This window comes from Giraffa tippelskirchi, chromosome 9 (assembly GCF_054371585.1).
Source record: "Giraffa tippelskirchi isolate mGirTip1 chromosome 9, T2T-mGirTip1v1.2.pri, whole genome shotgun sequence".
In the NCBI taxonomy this organism is placed as follows: Eukaryota; Metazoa; Chordata; class Mammalia; order Artiodactyla; family Giraffidae; genus Giraffa; species Giraffa tippelskirchi.
The window spans coordinates 157962321-157979368 of record NC_137283.1 but is presented as its reverse complement, the minus strand read 5'-3'; the positions used below and the strand labels follow the sequence as shown (position 1 = coordinate 157979368).

The 17048-nt window shown below is 48.3% G+C and overlaps 1 protein-coding gene across 3 annotated transcripts in view; it reads left to right on the top strand.

Annotated features, from left to right (window-relative positions):
* The first annotated feature begins 1845 nt into the window (after positions 1 to 1845).
* The window catches only part of EZR (ezrin), a 45196-nt gene continuing 29993 nt past the window's right edge, over positions 1846 to 17048 (top strand). The window contains exons 1-2 of one of the 3 annotated variants that reach the window (XM_081530160.1): positions 1846 to 1921; positions 2866 to 2953. In XM_081530160.1, coding sequence (XP_081386286.1) covers positions 2942 to 2953 — 12 coding nt within the window. In that variant the 5' untranslated portion in view covers positions 1846 to 1921; positions 2866 to 2941. Of the gene's footprint in view, positions 2001 to 2791; positions 2954 to 17048 lie in introns of those variants that run through there. The other 2 variants (XM_081530161.1, XM_081530162.1) reach the window with 2 other exon arrangements.

The following is a 17048-nucleotide window of genomic DNA, read 5'->3' as shown; positions in this document are numbered from 1 at the left end:
CCATTTAGTGTTTGCCCAGAGTCACTAGTTGCTCTCTGTACCAGGACAGATTTGCACTCTTACTATGTGCCAGGCACTGTTCTAGGCATCTTATACGTACGTATCCAGTCATTGTTGTGCTAGTCACTCGGCGTCCAACTCTTTGTGACCAGGCTCCTTTGTCCATGAAATTCTCCAGGCCAGACTACTGGAGTGGGTTGCCATTCCCTTCTCCAGGGGATCTTCCTGACCCAGGGATGGAACCTGGGTCCTCCTGAATTGCAGACAGATTCTTTTCTTTTACCGTCTGAACCACTAGGCAAGTTCTTGACTCCTTAAATCCTCATAACAACTCTATGAAATAGGTGCCATAATTATGCCATTTTACAGATGTTACAGTGTTAAATAACTCACTAAACTCAGGGAGTTAGACCAGGAAAAGCAGAAGGCAATGGCACCCCACTCCAGTACACTTGCCTGGAAAATCCCATGGACGGAGGAGCCTGGTAGGCTACAGTCCATGGGGTCGCGAAGAGTCGGACACGACTGAGCGACTTCACTTTCACTTTTCCCATTCATGCACTGGAGAAGGAAATGGCAACCCACTCCAGTATTCTTGCCTGGAGAATCCCAGGGATGGCGGAGCCTGGTGGACTGCCGTCTACGGGGTCGCACAGAGTCGGACACGACTGAAGCGACTTAGCAGCAGCAGCAGACCAGGAAAGGAATTCAGGAAAATCTCTGGCCTCAACCCATAGCCTACATCACAATCACCTGGAGGGCTTTAAGATTCAGACTTAAATTCAGGGCCCCAGGCGGAGAGTTTCTAATTCTGTAGGCGTCGGGAAGCACCTGTGAATTTCCATTTCTGCAAGTTCCCAGGTGATGCTGTTATTGCTAGTCTGGGAAGCAGGGCTTTGAGAACCAGTGCTCTCGTTAGCTCTCTTAATCGCTGCGCAGCTAATCCCAATGGCCACCAAGGTCCGTGTGTGTGTTTAATTCCTCTTGAGAACCATGTGCAAAAACAAATTTTTTTAAAAAATAAAGTGAAAGTGAAGTCGCTCAGTCGCGTCTGACTCTGTGACCCTATGGACTTGTAGCCCACCAGGCTCCCCCATCCATGGAATTTTCTAGGCAAGAGTAGTGGAGTGGGTTGCTATTTCCTTCGCCAGGGGATCATCCCGACCCGGGGATCGAACCCGGGTCCCCTCATTGCAGGCAGACGCTTTACCGTCTGAGCCACCAGGGAATCCCAAAAATAATTAAAACTAACTCCCAGAATTTCTATGGCAATATCTTCCCTCGCCTGCCCCCCACATAAGCTTTGAGCTAATCAAGTCAAATGAGGCCACAAGTGTGTCCTTTAACCAAGAGCGTTGGGCGATAGAGCGCCTTCTAATGCTTGTGCCCATCAACTCCGCGGAATCCGAGCGCGGAGGCGGCCACGTGCGCGGGGAGACACAGCGGGCCCAGGTCTCCGGTTCTCAAAAAAAAATCCCGTCTCGGCCCCGGGGGCGAGGACAAGATGACCTGATCACGGGGACGGCCGCACCCCGAGAGGCCCCGCTCCTCCGCGGAGGCAGCCTGCCAGCCCCTGCAGGATTATTTACACGTTCCTGCTCTCCCTCGGTCCACCACTGGACGGTCTCGCACCTCTCCTCCACCCTCGGGAGCTGGGTCAAGGTCGGCAAAGTTTGCGAGGGGAAGGGGAGAGAAGGGTGAGGGGGAGGTCTTCCCGAGGGTGGGGGAGGCGGGGGGCGCCCCTGCCCGGGTCTCCGCGGCCATCTTCCCCGCGGGCCGCACCTCGCGGGCCGGGCGGGGCGGTCAGGGGCGCGGCCCCGGGGCCCCGCCCCGCCGGGGACTCTCGGGAGCGCGGGCCGCGGGCGCACTGTTCGGACGCACGGATCGCGGGGAGCGCAGCTGTCCTCTGCAGGAGCCGCGGGTGAGCGGGGCGCGGCCCGGGTCGGCGGGAGCGGGGTTCGCGCCGCGCGCTCGGCGGAGTGGCCGGAACTGGACGACAGGTGTGGCGGCGCGGGCCGCTCGGCCGAGGGGGCGGAAGGCTCGGGAGCCCAGGACCGGGGGGCCCCTGGCGCGGCCCACACACGCGGCAGGTGGAGCCGAGGCTGCCCGCGTGGCCGCCCCACGACCTCCAGCGCCCCAGCCCGGTCCCTCTGGGCCCCTCTCCCGGAGAGCCGGCGGAGCCCGGGCTGCGTGGACGCTCCCCCGGCCCCCGGCCCCCCGCGCCCGGGCGGGGACCATTTTCACAAAGTGTTTCTCAAAGGGTTGACGGTTGCGGTTTCAGCCCTCGGGCAAACGGTTGCTTCACAAAGTGAAACTTGCCGTCTTCTGGGATCCCGCGGGCTTCCGGGGCGCCCCGAGGAATTCCTCGGCGGACGGCCCGCCATCCCCCGGGCCGACCCGGCCCAGCCGGGCAGCCCAGGCCCCTCGCCCGCAGCTGCCCCGCCCGGCCGCGCGCCCCCCTGCCCGGCTCCGCCCCTCCTCCGCGCGCCGGGCCGCCCGGGCTCCGCGCCCTGCCCTGCCGGCCACGCCCCTGGCCACGCCCCTGCTCTCCTCCCGGGCCACGCCCCGCCCGGCCACGCCCCCTCGGCGCTGTGCGCCCCTGCGCTCCTTGCCCGGGCTCCGCGTCCCGCCTCTGGCCCCGCCCCCTCTGCCTCCCCGCCCCCTCGGCGCCGCGCCCCCCGCCCCCCCCTCGGCGCTGGGCCCGCCCGGCCCGCGGTAATTGCAGGTTGGGCGGTGACTCATCGCGGCGCCCGCCCGGCCAGTTCTTAAGCGGCAGCGCGGGGCGGACGCCGAGTCTCGGGGCGGCGGCGGCGGTAGCGGCAGGAGGGCTGCTGGGCGCGCTCACAGGGCTTCCTCCGCCTGCAGGTCGGGAAAGGGCGTTTCAGCTGCTGCTGGAGAGTGTGTTTCCAGAGTAGGCGAGGAAACCCGTCCGGAACCGAAAATGCCGAAACCGGTAAGTCCCCGGGCATGTGTGGGCCGGGCGGGATGCTTCGAGCACGGTTTTCAAGCGGAGTTACCTGGGCGAGATTTAGGGGCTTTTTTGGTGTGGGGTTTTTTTTTTTTTGGTAGAATAGTTCTTTCTCCCAAGCGGACGAGAGGGCAGGAACAGGGGATCGTCTCCGCTCTTTTTTCCTCGTCATCCCTTTGTGGAACTCTTGGAGAAAACAAGATTGCGATGCTTTTCCCTCTACGGTCCTTTTGTTTGCGAGCCCTCTCCGCCGCCGCGCTTTGGGGGTTAGGGTCTTTGAGAAAAATCAGAATGCTTTTTAGGCGGCTTCGGGCGGTGGAAAACCCCTATCCTAAGGCAACCTGCAAGTTTCTTCCCCGAAGAGGAGCCTGAGTCGCCGGAGAGGCGGGTGGCTTCCCACGGCGCGCGCCCGCTGCCCTCCCGGGTCTGAGAGCCGGCGCACCTCAGCTCCTCCCCTGGCGCTCTCTTTTAAAGGGGGGTGGGGGGGACACTCTCTGGGGGCAGCCTCGTTCCAGTTCATCCTACTGAAGCCGTGCTCTGTTAACCCGGGAATTTGCTGGTGGCAGCAGGATTTCTATCAGGAGAGGGCTTTGGTAATAAGCTTGAATTGCAAACGAAGGCAGGCAGCCCTGGAGTTTGATAAGCAGGCTCCTGGCGCACCTCCGAAACATCAGCTGACCCCCGAGCCCTGCTGTGCCCGCACCTCTTACTCCCACTCCCCCCGAATCTGATTTGTGTCGCCTAAATCTGTCTCTCGGGTGGATGGTGGCCAGCCTGCGCTTCATACGGCTTTCATTTAAGTTGTGCAAACAAGGCAGCTTCTTTGTGACCAGCATTTCTTAGCGATTGGTGTCTGTTCTGCCAGCTTGAACACAGGTGAACTGGTGACTAGATAATTGGGGAACAGATAATTGAAGATTTGGAGTTTTGAATTCCAGTGGCGAGAATATCTGGATTCATTGAAAATTACAATAAACGACTCCTATGAAATTTATGAAAATACACCCCATGCATAAAATACATAATTTAATATACCTATGGAGTTTATGAGAAACCTTCTAGTTTTTCAAACGAGTTGGTTCTCTAGTCAGTGCTTATGTGTTTTGTTTTCTACCGTCACATTTTAGATTCTCTGAAAGGAGTTCTTTATAAGTTTTGTTTTACTGGTTAGGTTAAATAAATCACAATGTTCATAGGCTAACAGATTGAGAAGCCAGTAGAGCTTTCACCTCAGTTACATCATCAAGATGATTCATTCACGATGAAAATTTTTTTTCCTACACTGAATTATTCTTTTCATTGACAGTCTGTAGTTGGCACATGACGTTCAGGCTTTACAATTCTGTGGTCTAAAATGGACCTAAACATAGTGCCTTACTCCGGGCATAGCCCTGTTCTGTGTCACTCAGAGCAGTGATCAGGAACTTCCCTTTCCTGGTGTGTGGTTTTCACTAAAGAAAAGATGTTGAGAGTTCAGCTTTTAAAATATCACTCAGATGACAGTCGGTATACCCGTCTCCTGTCCCTACTTTTGTTTCTCATAAAGATCTATAATTGCTTTTGTTCTTTTTCTGGCATGTGTGGTTTTTTGGTTTGTTTTTTGGTAGTGAAGTTTACATGATGTACACTTGACCATCTCAGTGATTTTTAAGTGTACAGTTCGGGGGCATTAAGGACGTGCACATTGTCGTGCAGTCGTCACCACCATGCACCTCCAGAACTTTTTCCTCTTCCCAAACAGGAACTGTGCACGTTAAACTCTCACTTCCTTTTCCTCACTCCCTCCAGCCCCTCCAGACCTGTCTGTCTCTAGGTGCCTCGGGTGAGTGAGACTGCACAGCGTTTGTCCTGTGACTGGCTCATTCCACTTAGCACGATGTCCTCAGGGTCCATCCTTGTGCCATGTGTCGGAATGGCCTTGCTTTTTAAGGCTCTTTTTCTTACTTAGGGCAAGTATGTTTTCATTTCATTTGGCTTTAAAGTTCCTTTATGATGGACCGGAAACTTACAACGTTCTTCTGACAAAGTAGTTGTTGAATTCTTTAAGGAAGGATAGTGGCCTTTCTTGACTTGTAACCTCCTTGTGTATTAGGGTCGCAATAACCCAGAGTAAGGTTTTGAAAGACTATGTTTTGTATAATATTTACAGTTACTTGCAGGTGGTGTTGTGAGATGTCCTTTTATGTGAGCCACAGCTGTTTACCATGGGAAATTTCTACCTGCTACCTTTTTGGTGGAGTAGGGTCTTGGAGAGTTTGCCTTGTAAAATGAATACACTTAGCTCTGTCCACGTGAATCCCATGAGGGCTACCTGCAGGTCCTTAAGAGCTTACTGGCTGATGGGCATTTCTAAGGCTGTTACGAGTGTATCTAGTTTTTGTTACTGTTGTTTTTTGCTCTCTCCCTGGATGTTAAAGTGGATGCATCATCAGCAAGCTTTGCAAGTGTGTCCTTGGAACACAGTTATTGATTCCTATTATTCAAGCCCAAACCAAGAATTTTGGTAAGTGGCTTCCCATGGTGATTTTTAACAACAGGATTAAGGGCAAACCCTAAAGTTGGCTGTAGAGTCAGGATTCTGGGCCGCCTCTGACCTCTTGAATTCGACAGGCAGAATATTTTTGATTGTGTCTGAATAGTCAGTGGATGACTCTATTCTCAAAACAATTATATAAAGGAAATAATATCTATTTGCTGCTTTTTCTCTTGATACTGCTTGTTAAGACTGCACATCCTCTCTCAGAGAGCATCTTGGCCCCGTCTCCGGGTGCCAGGCACAAAGTGTCGGCACAGATGGTTGCAACAGATCTTGTCCTCAGGGAGCTTACAGTCTGGGACTCAAGCCCAGACTCAGGCAAACACTGGAAAGGGGAGCTGGAAAACTCCCTGGGAGCCATCCAGGAAGGAAAGAGGCTTGAGTAACATGTGACACAGCCGAGTAGAAAAGCCAGCCATTGTGGAACTGGGCAGGCAGACCAAGCAGTCTTGCTCAGTCCCCTGGGCTGGTCCCCCTGGCGCTCCAGGGCTGAGGTCCAGGGCTTTTCCCAGAGCTGCTCTGGGCTGTGAAGGATAGACGGCCAAGGAGGATGGTTTGAGGTCCAGAAGGCACCACGCCCTCTGCCCAGCTGGCCGTTCTGGCCTGGTTGGTGTCTGTCATCTGGGAGAAGCATGGGCTGGGTGTCAGGGCCGTGGCTCGGGAAGCAGCCCCGTGTGCCCATGGTCGACTGAAGGTGACCCGTGGGCTCCTTCCCCTTCCTGCTTCCTCCCCCCGCCCCACCCGCTTTCCTCGTTGTGACAGAGGACCCACGGGGTGGCAGGAAGGAAAGCGGCTGCAGTCAGGCTTAGGCATGAAAAGGCTGTTGTGTCAAGGCCAAGCTCTCAGCTGTTTTCTGAGAAGTTTAGCCCGAACTGCCTTTCAGTGGCACCCTTGATGCCTTAGCCATTCAGCCCTAAAGTGTCGATACGGAAGTTTCTAACGTAGAAGTAGATCAACTCCCTTCAGTAGAAAAACTGAAAGAGTGTTCGAAATCCTGCCCTGTGCCAGAGTCTTCAGATGATTTCTGAGATGCCCTTGCCTGTTGAGACTCTAGAGACTCTGTAGTCTTTGCCATTAACAGGGTCAGAGTTTACTGAATATAGTGATATATTTTCTACCCCCCTGCCCCAGGACACATGGAGTCACTTTTCTTCATGCCCCCTCTCCCCCTACGCTCAGGTGGAGAGTAGGCAGCTGAGACTTTCCCACATGTTGCTGAGACACGCGGGATGGGCGTAGTCGTCTGTCTTGTCACCCTGGAAGGCACAGGGACCGGGTCTGTGCGCTCATCCCTTTGTCCAGCACGAGTTTACTGGGCTGGTGTTGAGGCTGGTGAGCAGACACAGAAACAGCCCCTGCTGTTGCGGGTTTCCAGTCTGGCGAGAGGGACAGACAGTGGTCAGGGACAGACAGTGGTCGCAGGGTAACTTGAGTGTGTGCGAAGGCACACCTGCAGGGGAGCCCTCGTCTGGGGGTCAGGAACAGCACTGCCTGTTCTGAGAAGCTAGAGTGCAGGAGTGTCCAGGCGGGGGCACACCCACCCGTGGAAACCGCTTGCATCCAGGCCCTGTGGTGGGAGAGAGTGGGTAAGTGTAGGCTTCCAGGAGAAGGCCTGGAAACAGCCCCATGGGGACTTAACTCCAGGGAAGCTCTGAAGGGTTTTGACTTGGAAGGAGGTGGCCTGGTCAGACCTGCTTTTAGGGTTAGGCTTAGGGTTAGGGCTTCCCTGGTGGCTCAGACAGTAAAGCGACTGCCTGCAATGCGGGAGATCCGGGTTCGATCTTTGGGTCAGGAAGATCCCCTGGAGAAGGAAATGGCAACCCACTCCAGTACTCTTGCCTGGAAAATTCCATGAACTGATAGGCTACAGTCCATGGGGTTGCCTGATAGGCTACAGTCCATGGGGTCGCAAAGAGTCGGACACGACTGAGCACTTTCTTTCAGGTTAGGCTTAGGGTTAGAGTTAGGGTTGGAGGCAGGAGGCGGCAGGCGCTATGCTGAGAGGCGGTGGCCGCCTGGACCTGGCAGGGTGCGGGTGGGGAGCACAGGATGAGTTTAGAGCTCTTTGGGAGGTGACGTTGATGGGGCTCAGTGATGGGCTGGTTGTGCTGGGCCAGAGGGCGGCTGGCTCGCACAACTGGGTGGATGGCGGTGCCATTCACGCCATCCTCCGAGATAAGGAGTCTGGAAAAGGATCGAGTGTGGGAGGGGAGGCCGAGAGTTTGGTTGGTACGTGTTGTTAATAAATTTGTGATGGTGACTGATGGAAGAACTCACCTTCTTTCTTGATTCTCACCGTGGCTCCCTGCCAGAATATCTTGCAAATACCAGACTTAGCCAATGATAGTATTTTTGAATCTGCATCAGCTAAAAGTGGTCCAGCAGCTTTCTGATGTTTCTCCTGAGTGTACATGCACACTGTAGACACACATAGTTAAAAGCGAGCATTCATTTCGTACAGGGCTCTCACTTCAGGGTGTTCACGAGTATCTGGACACGTGAAGGTTCCTGGTCCCTCTGCTGAATCCCCATCTCTGGGGACAGGAGGACTAGGCACCTGTGCTTTAAATAAGTTCCCCAGACGGCTCCGATGCACTCCAGAGTCAGGGAACCGGTGATTTCATAGGAAAAGGACAGTTTTTATATATTCCTTTCTCTTGGGCCCCAGCAATGCGATGAGGCCCTCTTCGTGGGGTTGATACTGGTGGTTGTGTGGGGTCAGCGATGGCCAGTGTAATCCCAGCGCCTCCGCCCAGGCAAAGGCACTGAGGGCGTGGATACACGGCCCCGGCTCCAGTGCCACAGGGGCCGACACTGGTGTTAAGAACGTAGCCAGGGTGGGAAAAGGGAGATCACTGAATGGGGCTGAGGCTGCAGAAAGGCAAGCCCAGCAGCTATGGTGCAGAGAGTATCTCTGATTTGAAGTTCTCTCTGCAGGGAGTTCAGTTGCAGAGCTTAAATTGGCAGTGACCAGTGAGCTTTCAGATTTTGGCTCTCTTTGATTTCAAAGGGGAAAAGAGGCCAACATTTCCTATTGATGGGCTGGGAACAAAGAGATCTCATTCCTTTTTCCTCTTTTTTTCTCCTATCCTTCCACACTGGCCTCTCCTTTCAATTACTATCCTAAATAATAGTATTGTGATTTCTAACAACATTTTGAATAATTTTACTAGTTCTTGCATTTTAGAAAAAGAAAATATCACAACTAGTGAATTAACATAATTCTTTACTTTTTTTAGCTTAAACTTTAAATCTGACACTTTGGGGATTCTTGGGATAATTCAGTATACCTCTTTATTACAGTAATTAGACATTTCACCTCTAATCTGAAGTAGTAGAATTCAGTCTTTTTTTCAAAATTAGTGAATACATTTTGAATTATCCCTTATGTTTTATTTAACTTCAGTACTAACTACACTTGGGATTCAACTACTCCAATTAGTTTTTAATTTCAACGCTTTCTGTGCATCTGCCACTACTAACTAAATATGGAATATCTGTTGAAGAGACCAGAAAGTTGCCTTATTTTGCTTCTAACATGCTATCTATGGCTTTTGACATAAAGAGTAAAGATCTTATTCCAGACTTCTGTAAATAGTTTTCTTTTTTAAGAAAGAAAGAAAAATAAACATTGTGCTGTGAATTAGAGACTTTTGACTTAAGTGAAATACTTAATATGTGTTCTGTAACATATTATGGAGAAACCCAAACGAACTTTTTGCCCAGCCCAGTATAATTTAATGCACATAACTTTTCCAAATAAAATAAAAATGCAAAGAGCCATAAAAAGAGTTTCATAATTTACTATTTACCTGTGCTTTGGCAAGCCATTTAGTTTCTGTGAGCCTCTATTTTGTTCATCTGTAAAGCGGAAGTTTAAAAAAAAATTAAGTGAAAAAAGAATGTTGTGTAAAATAAACTGAGACGGGGGACTTCCCTGATGGTCCATTGGTAGAGAATCGCTTTGAGTGCCGGGTCACGGGTTTGATCCCTGGCCAGGGAGCTAAGATCCCACATGCAAAGGGGCAGTCTAAGCTCATGTGTCACAACTAAGATCCAGGGCAACCAAATAAGGACAGTTTAAGTTAAAAAAAAGAATAAAAGGTTTAAAAAATAATAGTAAACTGAGACAAAGCTTGCATCTGTGAAATCCAGTTTCTCTTCCAATGTTGTAAACTTTATTTAATTTCCTATGCACTCTTCTCCCTTGAAACATTTATAAACGTCCCAGGGTAACCTATAGCTAAAACTAAGGGCTTTAGTCCCCAGGTCGCTATAAACCAGGTGAAGTTTGTCAATAGATCTTCAAAGGAAAACAGCAACATGAAACATTTGAGTTATTTAGTGAAAGGGAATACTCTCTTTTTCGTCCTCTGTGTCTTCTCATTGTCAGAATTCCCTTGTAAATCACATGGGTTCCTTCCTCATTTATTGAAGCCCTATTGTATGCCCTATGTGCTAGGTGTCAGGACTATAAAAATAAGAGGTTTTTGCCTTGAAGGGGAGTCCGATATGAAAACAATTGCAGTGCAGTATGGTGAGTGTGGTAATAGAGATACAGAATATTATGTGCCCTGGAGAGCCAGGAAACGCCTCCCAACTGGGGGAGATGCCTGAGGTGGGTGTTGAGGGTTGCATAGGAGTTCACCAGTGCCCAAAGGCAGAAGGGCATTTCAGGCAGCAGCAGTGGTTACTACTGTTTTCCTTGTTTTACGATTCACATTCCATCCTCCAAGCCCGTTTAGTTTAAACACCCATGGATAAACAGTAATGCTGTTTCAAAGGAAATGGAAAAAAGTGTGTTATCATAATAATTGTCTTTTTGAGAAAACAAACCTTGTAAGCAAAATGAAAAATTTCTGACCCTGACCAGACTTTTACTGATAAAGGATGAAAGTTTATAATAAGCAGCAGTAGACTTTGCTCTCCATTCTGTTAGATTTGAAGTCACTACCCACAACCTAATTTTCTTTTCTATTTTTGCTTGAGAGATGATCATTTTAAAACTGTCTATATCAAAAAGTTGTCGTTTCAGGTATCGTAAGCCATTGTTTTCACTTCAGGATGGAGTAGGAAAAGGCCTCCTCTGCCTGTGGGCTACCAGATAGGATTGGTTTTTACAATATGAAGGGTTTTTCCAAGCGGTAAGAACAATAATATGCAACAGCCGCCAAATAATGGCCCACAAAGCCTGAAACATTTACTGGCTGGCCCGTTACTGAAAAAAAGTGCCAATCCCTGCTTTAGGATAAAAGTAATTATTGCCGAGCCTTTGATGTAACTTCCTATATGTTTCATGACTAAGCTAATAGTATATGGAGGCGGATCCACCCCATTGGTTCCAGTTTTGAAAACTATTTTGTCAAAGTACGGAGAACCTGTTTCGTTAGCCAGTGTCCAGCGCATCGCAGGCCTGAGCTGGACGTTTCCTGTGAGCTGGCGCTGTGGTAATGTTTTAAACAAGGCTGGTGTTCTGCGGGTCTTGTTTCTCTAGGGAAAGTGGTGGTATCCTGTGTCACATTTGCTCAGCCATTGTATAATGACAGATTTCTGGCATATGCTAAAAGAAAGCAATTTGTACCTGATATTTGAGTTGGAAAGAGAATGTTGTATGAATGGGTTGCTTTTTTTTCATCACCGATCATTTAAAATTAACTATTGTCTATGTGTGAGTGTTTGAGCGTAGATGGTTTTGTAATTTGACCCCTAGTTGGGAGCATTTAGCTAAAGGAGAGCCCCCCTCTCTTACTGTCTGCCCTTTACTACTTTGTTTACTTCAACTTATTTCTATGCAAAACTTGTTTCTTTGCTTTCTGTCTTTCCTGGCCCCAAAGTGAGAAGCCAAGTGGTTTGGGCAGGGGGGGCATCATTATCTGCTTCTAGAACAGACGTTTAAGCGCTTGCTTCATTGGCAGAGAGAGGGAAGAAGGGCCGGTGGAGTGAGCATGCCCACCTCTCACGGTCCTCGAGCCCGTCGTCCTAGGGCCTGCCTCGCACTGTGTGTAGCACTGTCTCCTCTTTGTCACCACGGAGGACCGAGTAAATGTGGCCACTCCACTTGGAACTAGTGAACTCTGATCTGATTAAAAGCTTTCATACCTCACGGTGGGCATCCTTTCCTTCCCCCCTGACTTAAACAGCCTGATCATGCAGTAGATTTTGGCCTCCTTTTTTCTCCTGTTCGCACAGTGAATACCACCACCACCCTCCATAAAATTCATCTGTCATTCAACAAGTAGGGAAGCTACTGTATGCTGGGTTCTTTCAGTCCAGGGGATGCACTGGTGAACAGGATGGGGGCAGTTCCTGCTTTCTAGACGCTTACACTGTCGTGGAGAAGATAGCTGCGGCCAGGGGGTGGTGGGAGCTGGGGTCAACTCTCATCCTGGCTTTGCCAAGAGGGACAGATACTTGTATCCTTTTCACTGATTCTTTTCTTGGTTGAAGAGTTGAAACCACTGAGCAGAGTGACTTAGCCGGCAGCATGTGACATTTTTTTGTTTGTTTTTTGGTAAATCACCGTTGCATTGGACCGTGAGCCAAGGTGACATTTCTCCAGGAACCTGTTTTCACGCAGGTTTGGTGATAAGTACATGGTCATTTGCAGTACCTGCTTGGATTCTTCCATCATTTCTCAAGCATTTGTTTCAGTGAAATTTATACTTTTTGAATAATATTTTGCCTGTTGTACCATTACTACATCTATAGGGTTTTTTTGTAAAATAGATCTTAGAAGCATATCCAACATTGTTCCATAAGTTTTTAAAGAGAAAATGGAATCACAGATCACTTGGTAGAAGCTTAGAACATAAATTTTAAATTGGAACCACCTCTTTATTTATGAAAATATATATTAATATAGTATTCTCGTCAAGCTGTTTCATTGCCTTGATTACATAACTATGGATGTTGCTCGTTGGGTTTTCAAGTATCTGCTTACATAATAGATTGCTGTTTGGGTGGGACTCTTAAGTGGGACTTAGATAGGGAGATAGGGTGGGGAAAACTTGATGTTTATTAAGAAACTGGCCAAACAGGGCAGTTTGGAAATATAGTAAGATGACAAAAGTTGCAGAGGGCATTGTATGATTTGCACAAATTGACTGTAAAAAGATAGTTTTGAGGCAGTTCATTGGGGACCCATTGAACATTGACTAAACTGTAATATTAAGTGCTCAGTCATGTCCTACTCTTTGCAACCCCATGGGTTGTAGCTCGCCAGGCTTCTCTGTCCATGGGATTCTCCAGACAAGAATGCTGCAGTGGGTTGCCATTTCCTTCTCCAGGGGATCTTCCTGACCCAGGGATCAAACCTGCATCTCTTACCTATCCTGCATTGGCAGGCAGGTTCTTTACCACTAGCGCCACCTAATAGTTTTGAATTGTGGGCTGTGATAGGGGCATGGTGGTTTTGTATATGTGTATGCTTATATATATTTATATATGTATGTAAGCTTAAAATATATTTAAAGTCCATTGGGGCTACATACTGAAGTTTTTACAAGTGAAGTGATATACAATGGTCTTAAAATGTATCAGCAAAAAAAAAACTTTAAAGTGGTAGAGTAGATGAGTCAGGGGTCTTGGATGAGGAGCCCACCACTCTTTTTTCTCTGCTTTTGTGAGTTTCCAATTTTCCAAAATAAAAAGGTTGGTTTTTGTTTGTTTTTAAAGCACATTGTAGGGGCAGAAGGGAAAGATGCCGTCACTTTTTCAAATCACCAAATCCCCCCAGGATCTGGGCCCCCAGAGGAGAACCGCAGTTCTTAGCCCTTTGATGCTCTGATGAGATGAGGGACTGACTTAACCCCACTTGGGCCCTCTCGCCCTCCACACACCTTTTATTAAAGGAGAGCTCGGGTCAGAATTGCAGTGACTTGGAAACACACAGAACTGTCTGTTCCCAGTTGGTTCCTCTATGACTCTGTATTCCCACGATTTTTTGGGGGTGGGGGTGGGGGAAGGAGTGACCCAACTAGAAATAGGTCATTGTCTCAATAGCTGCATTCTCGAAGCTGAAAATTGGAAGTGAGCACACTCGAGGGTGGGGCATTACTTAGTGGAATCTTGAGCAGCCATTTGAAGAGATGAGTGTGCAGCTGTGCTGGGACTGGGGGGTGGGGGAGGAGGTGAGACCCACAGGAAATGCAGCAGCAGGGAGCTGCAGGGGCTGCTGGGCAGGATTGAGAAGCACCCACCAGGTCTCCTTACTCCCATCCTGGAACTGCATACATAGTTATAATCCCACTCCAGATGTAGCATACTTGATTGTGACAAAGTATAAATTGAAGAGGTTATTTGTTTTTATAAACTTCGTATAATTTCAGAAACAAAGTGATTTAAAAGCACAAGTTAATTTAAGTTGGTTTATTCAAGCAGATTTTGTTTGCTAATTTTTTTTTTTTTAGCTTGGATTTTTTAAAAAATAAAACCATTGGTTGGGGTCTTACTCTCTATTTTTGAAAGATGGCAAAAGTAAAGACTTCTTGGGCAAGTTCAAATACACCTTATCAAAGCTCCTTACAGGACAAATATTATTTAACACCGTTCCCAGTGTAGAAGTTAGTTTAATAATACTGCAGCACATGTGATCTTAGCTAGGGGCAACGATTTATGTCAGAAATGGTGCAGGGTTTTAGCATGGCTTATTTCATATGCCCTTGGCTAAAACATCAGGTTAGCAAAGGAATTATGTTGTTTTGACACTTTCATTCTTTCACAATATTCCCCCCCCCACTGGATTAGAAAACTGTTACAAACTTCTAAATTTACTAAGAAAACAGTGGAATGAAGTTTAGTCTATAGGCCTTTAATTTCCTGTGTTTTATGAGCCTGGAATTAAAAACCATTGTAGCATGTGATAGCCTTCTTGGCCCTGTCCCTTACTTTGTGTTCTTTTACGGGATCCTAAGTTTGTGGATGTGATTAACCTCCCTTTTCAGTGAACTCAGTCAGTGCTGAAATCGTATGACGCATCTAGTAAAGCTGAAGTGACATATATCACAGAATCGAGAATACACAAGTCCAGTAGGTACAGAGAAAGTGACGTCAAATGATAATCTGTTTTACCTGCCCGGAGCAGGTAGAGCAGAGGTGGGTATAGATTATTTGTGTTTCTGGAAAGCAACAAGTTTCTTTTGCAGAAGGTAAACTTTCTCTATGGATTTACCTTCCTACGGAAAGAGGTGTCCACATGTACACACGGAGTGTGTGTGATTCCCAGTGTAGAGGAAGTCAGTTCCTACTCACAGATGCTCCCAATGAAAGATTGTAACAACCAGGAACCAACAGGTATCAGGAATATTATTTTCACATTTTCACATGCCATGGGCAGGTAGGGAAATCGCACCAGGTTACCCTGCAACGCAGACCTGGAACTTGGATGAGAGTGAGGATGCTTGGTTTGTCAGGGGCCTGGCAAGCAGTTTCTCGCGGCCTCAGTTTCCTCCTTCCAAAGGCAGTGCCTCAGCTGGTGAACTGTGGGGGGGGCGTAGCACTGACTGTTTCCAAAACCGCGGTTTTAAAGTAGAGTAGAGAACTGACCCTCCTTTTTAGTGGGACCGCTCAGAAAGTTCCCTTCCAGCTCTAAGGTCAGGATTTTCTCTAGTTATGAGCACAGACAGGACTGGTTTGTCTGCTTTTTGTATTGTTAAGCAGCCTTGGCTGACAGGAAGTGGGTATGGGGGCAGGAAGTGGCTTACTTTCAGAGGAAAAGGAGCTCTTTAGAAAGACTGAGGATTTCACTTCATGTTCTTGAAATTATACGATGGGTCTTAGTTGATCTGAGCTCTTTTTTCCTGTCTGTATCATCTATCCATATACTTTGCACCCTGGAATTTGGAAATAAACTTTTCAAAAGTTTAAAATCAGTGAAGATACAGCTTTAGGACTAACATTTTAAGAGCTATACAGCTATAAATATTTTTAATAGGTAAGGAAATTTCTAGGCCTCAGTTTCTCAACCTTTGAAAGAAGGTATTAGGGGTAGCTTTTACCTAAATACCCATTTAGAGTCATCCTACGAAATAGTTACCCCTCTTCCCTATTCTGTGGTTTCCTTGATAGCTCAGTTGGTAAAGAATCTGCCAGCAATGCAGGAGGCCCTGGTTCGATTCCTGGGCCAGGGAGATCCCCTGGAGAAGGAAAAGGCTACCCACTCCAGTATTCTAGCCTAGAGAATTCCATGGACTGTACAGTCCATGGGGTCACAAAGAGTCGGACATGATTGAGCGACTTTCACTTTTCTTTCCTCCCTATTTTAACTGTTCTACTTAGAACATATATATTTATGTAACATAAATAGGATATAAAATATAGCATAATGTAGATACCTGAAACAGAAGTTACTGGGAAATTCCAAGACCCAGCTTTCACGTTTCACTCTGCCTTGTTATTATCCACAGCATGTTAGGAATTTCGCTTTTTCCCTGTAAGCTTAGCCTAAAGGTGGTGGAGGAGAGCAGTTTGGGAATGAGAGGTATGTAGTGTTGGTTCCCAATGCTCCTTAAAGTGATACTGAATCTCTGTAATGTAAGGTAGGTGCCCACCCCAGGGCATCCTGACCCTCTGAAGATGGGAACCAAGAAACTTGACCTAACTGCTGCTTGGTTTGTAATAGAGTCACACATTGCTCATTTGACACTGAACTCTCTAACTTTACTTTTCATCACTGTGCGTGCGTGTGCTAATTCGTTTCAGTTGTGTCCCTGTGGACTGTAGCCCACCAGGCTCCTCTGTCCATAGGATTCTCCAGGCAAGAATACCAGAGTGGGTTGCCATGCCCTCCTCCAGGGGATCTTCCCGACCCAGGGATCGAACCTGCATCTCTTACCTCTCCTGAATTGGCAGCGGGTTCTTGACCACTAGCGCCACCTGACCGCGGCTGGGCGGACACTAATCCATGGCTGCTTTTTGGAGTGGAGGAGGCCAGGGCGTGGAGGGCAGGACTGTTGGATCCTGAGGATGATGGTTTTGCCTGAGGCGCTCGATTGTGCTGTTTTAATTGTTTCTTGATAGATGTTATCTACTGGGAACTTAGAGTCTTTCTCACTGTCAGCCTCAGTCTGAATGTAGAACTTCCTGCTGGAGGAATGACCATTATCACAGGGATGCAGTTATCTAGAAGTCCCTGATGGACGCCAGGAGACCAGGGCAACCCACACAGGCTCACCCGGTCCTTGTACTCCCAGGAATAGCACCTGTCCGTGACTCCTCGGAAGCGAGGCCAGCACTTTGACCTCAGGAGTTGTCACGAGTGGACTCTTGTGGCCCTAACGTTTGATAGTTTTATTATTCCTATTACTAGGCAATAAAAGGCTGCTATATTATCTTGGTATTGTACAATTCTACGAAAACTTCATTAGAATACAAGTTTGTGTCTGTCCTACCCATGTGTCTCAGCTGGTTGGTTGTACTTCAGACCAATTGATGGTGTGTGGAATTCTTAACTGCATTGCCTGGCAGTTTGTGTTCTGATTAAGTCCATAGACTTTTTGTTTTACAAGATTTGTGGAGCTAGATGGCCAGTTTTCTTTGGCGCCTGGG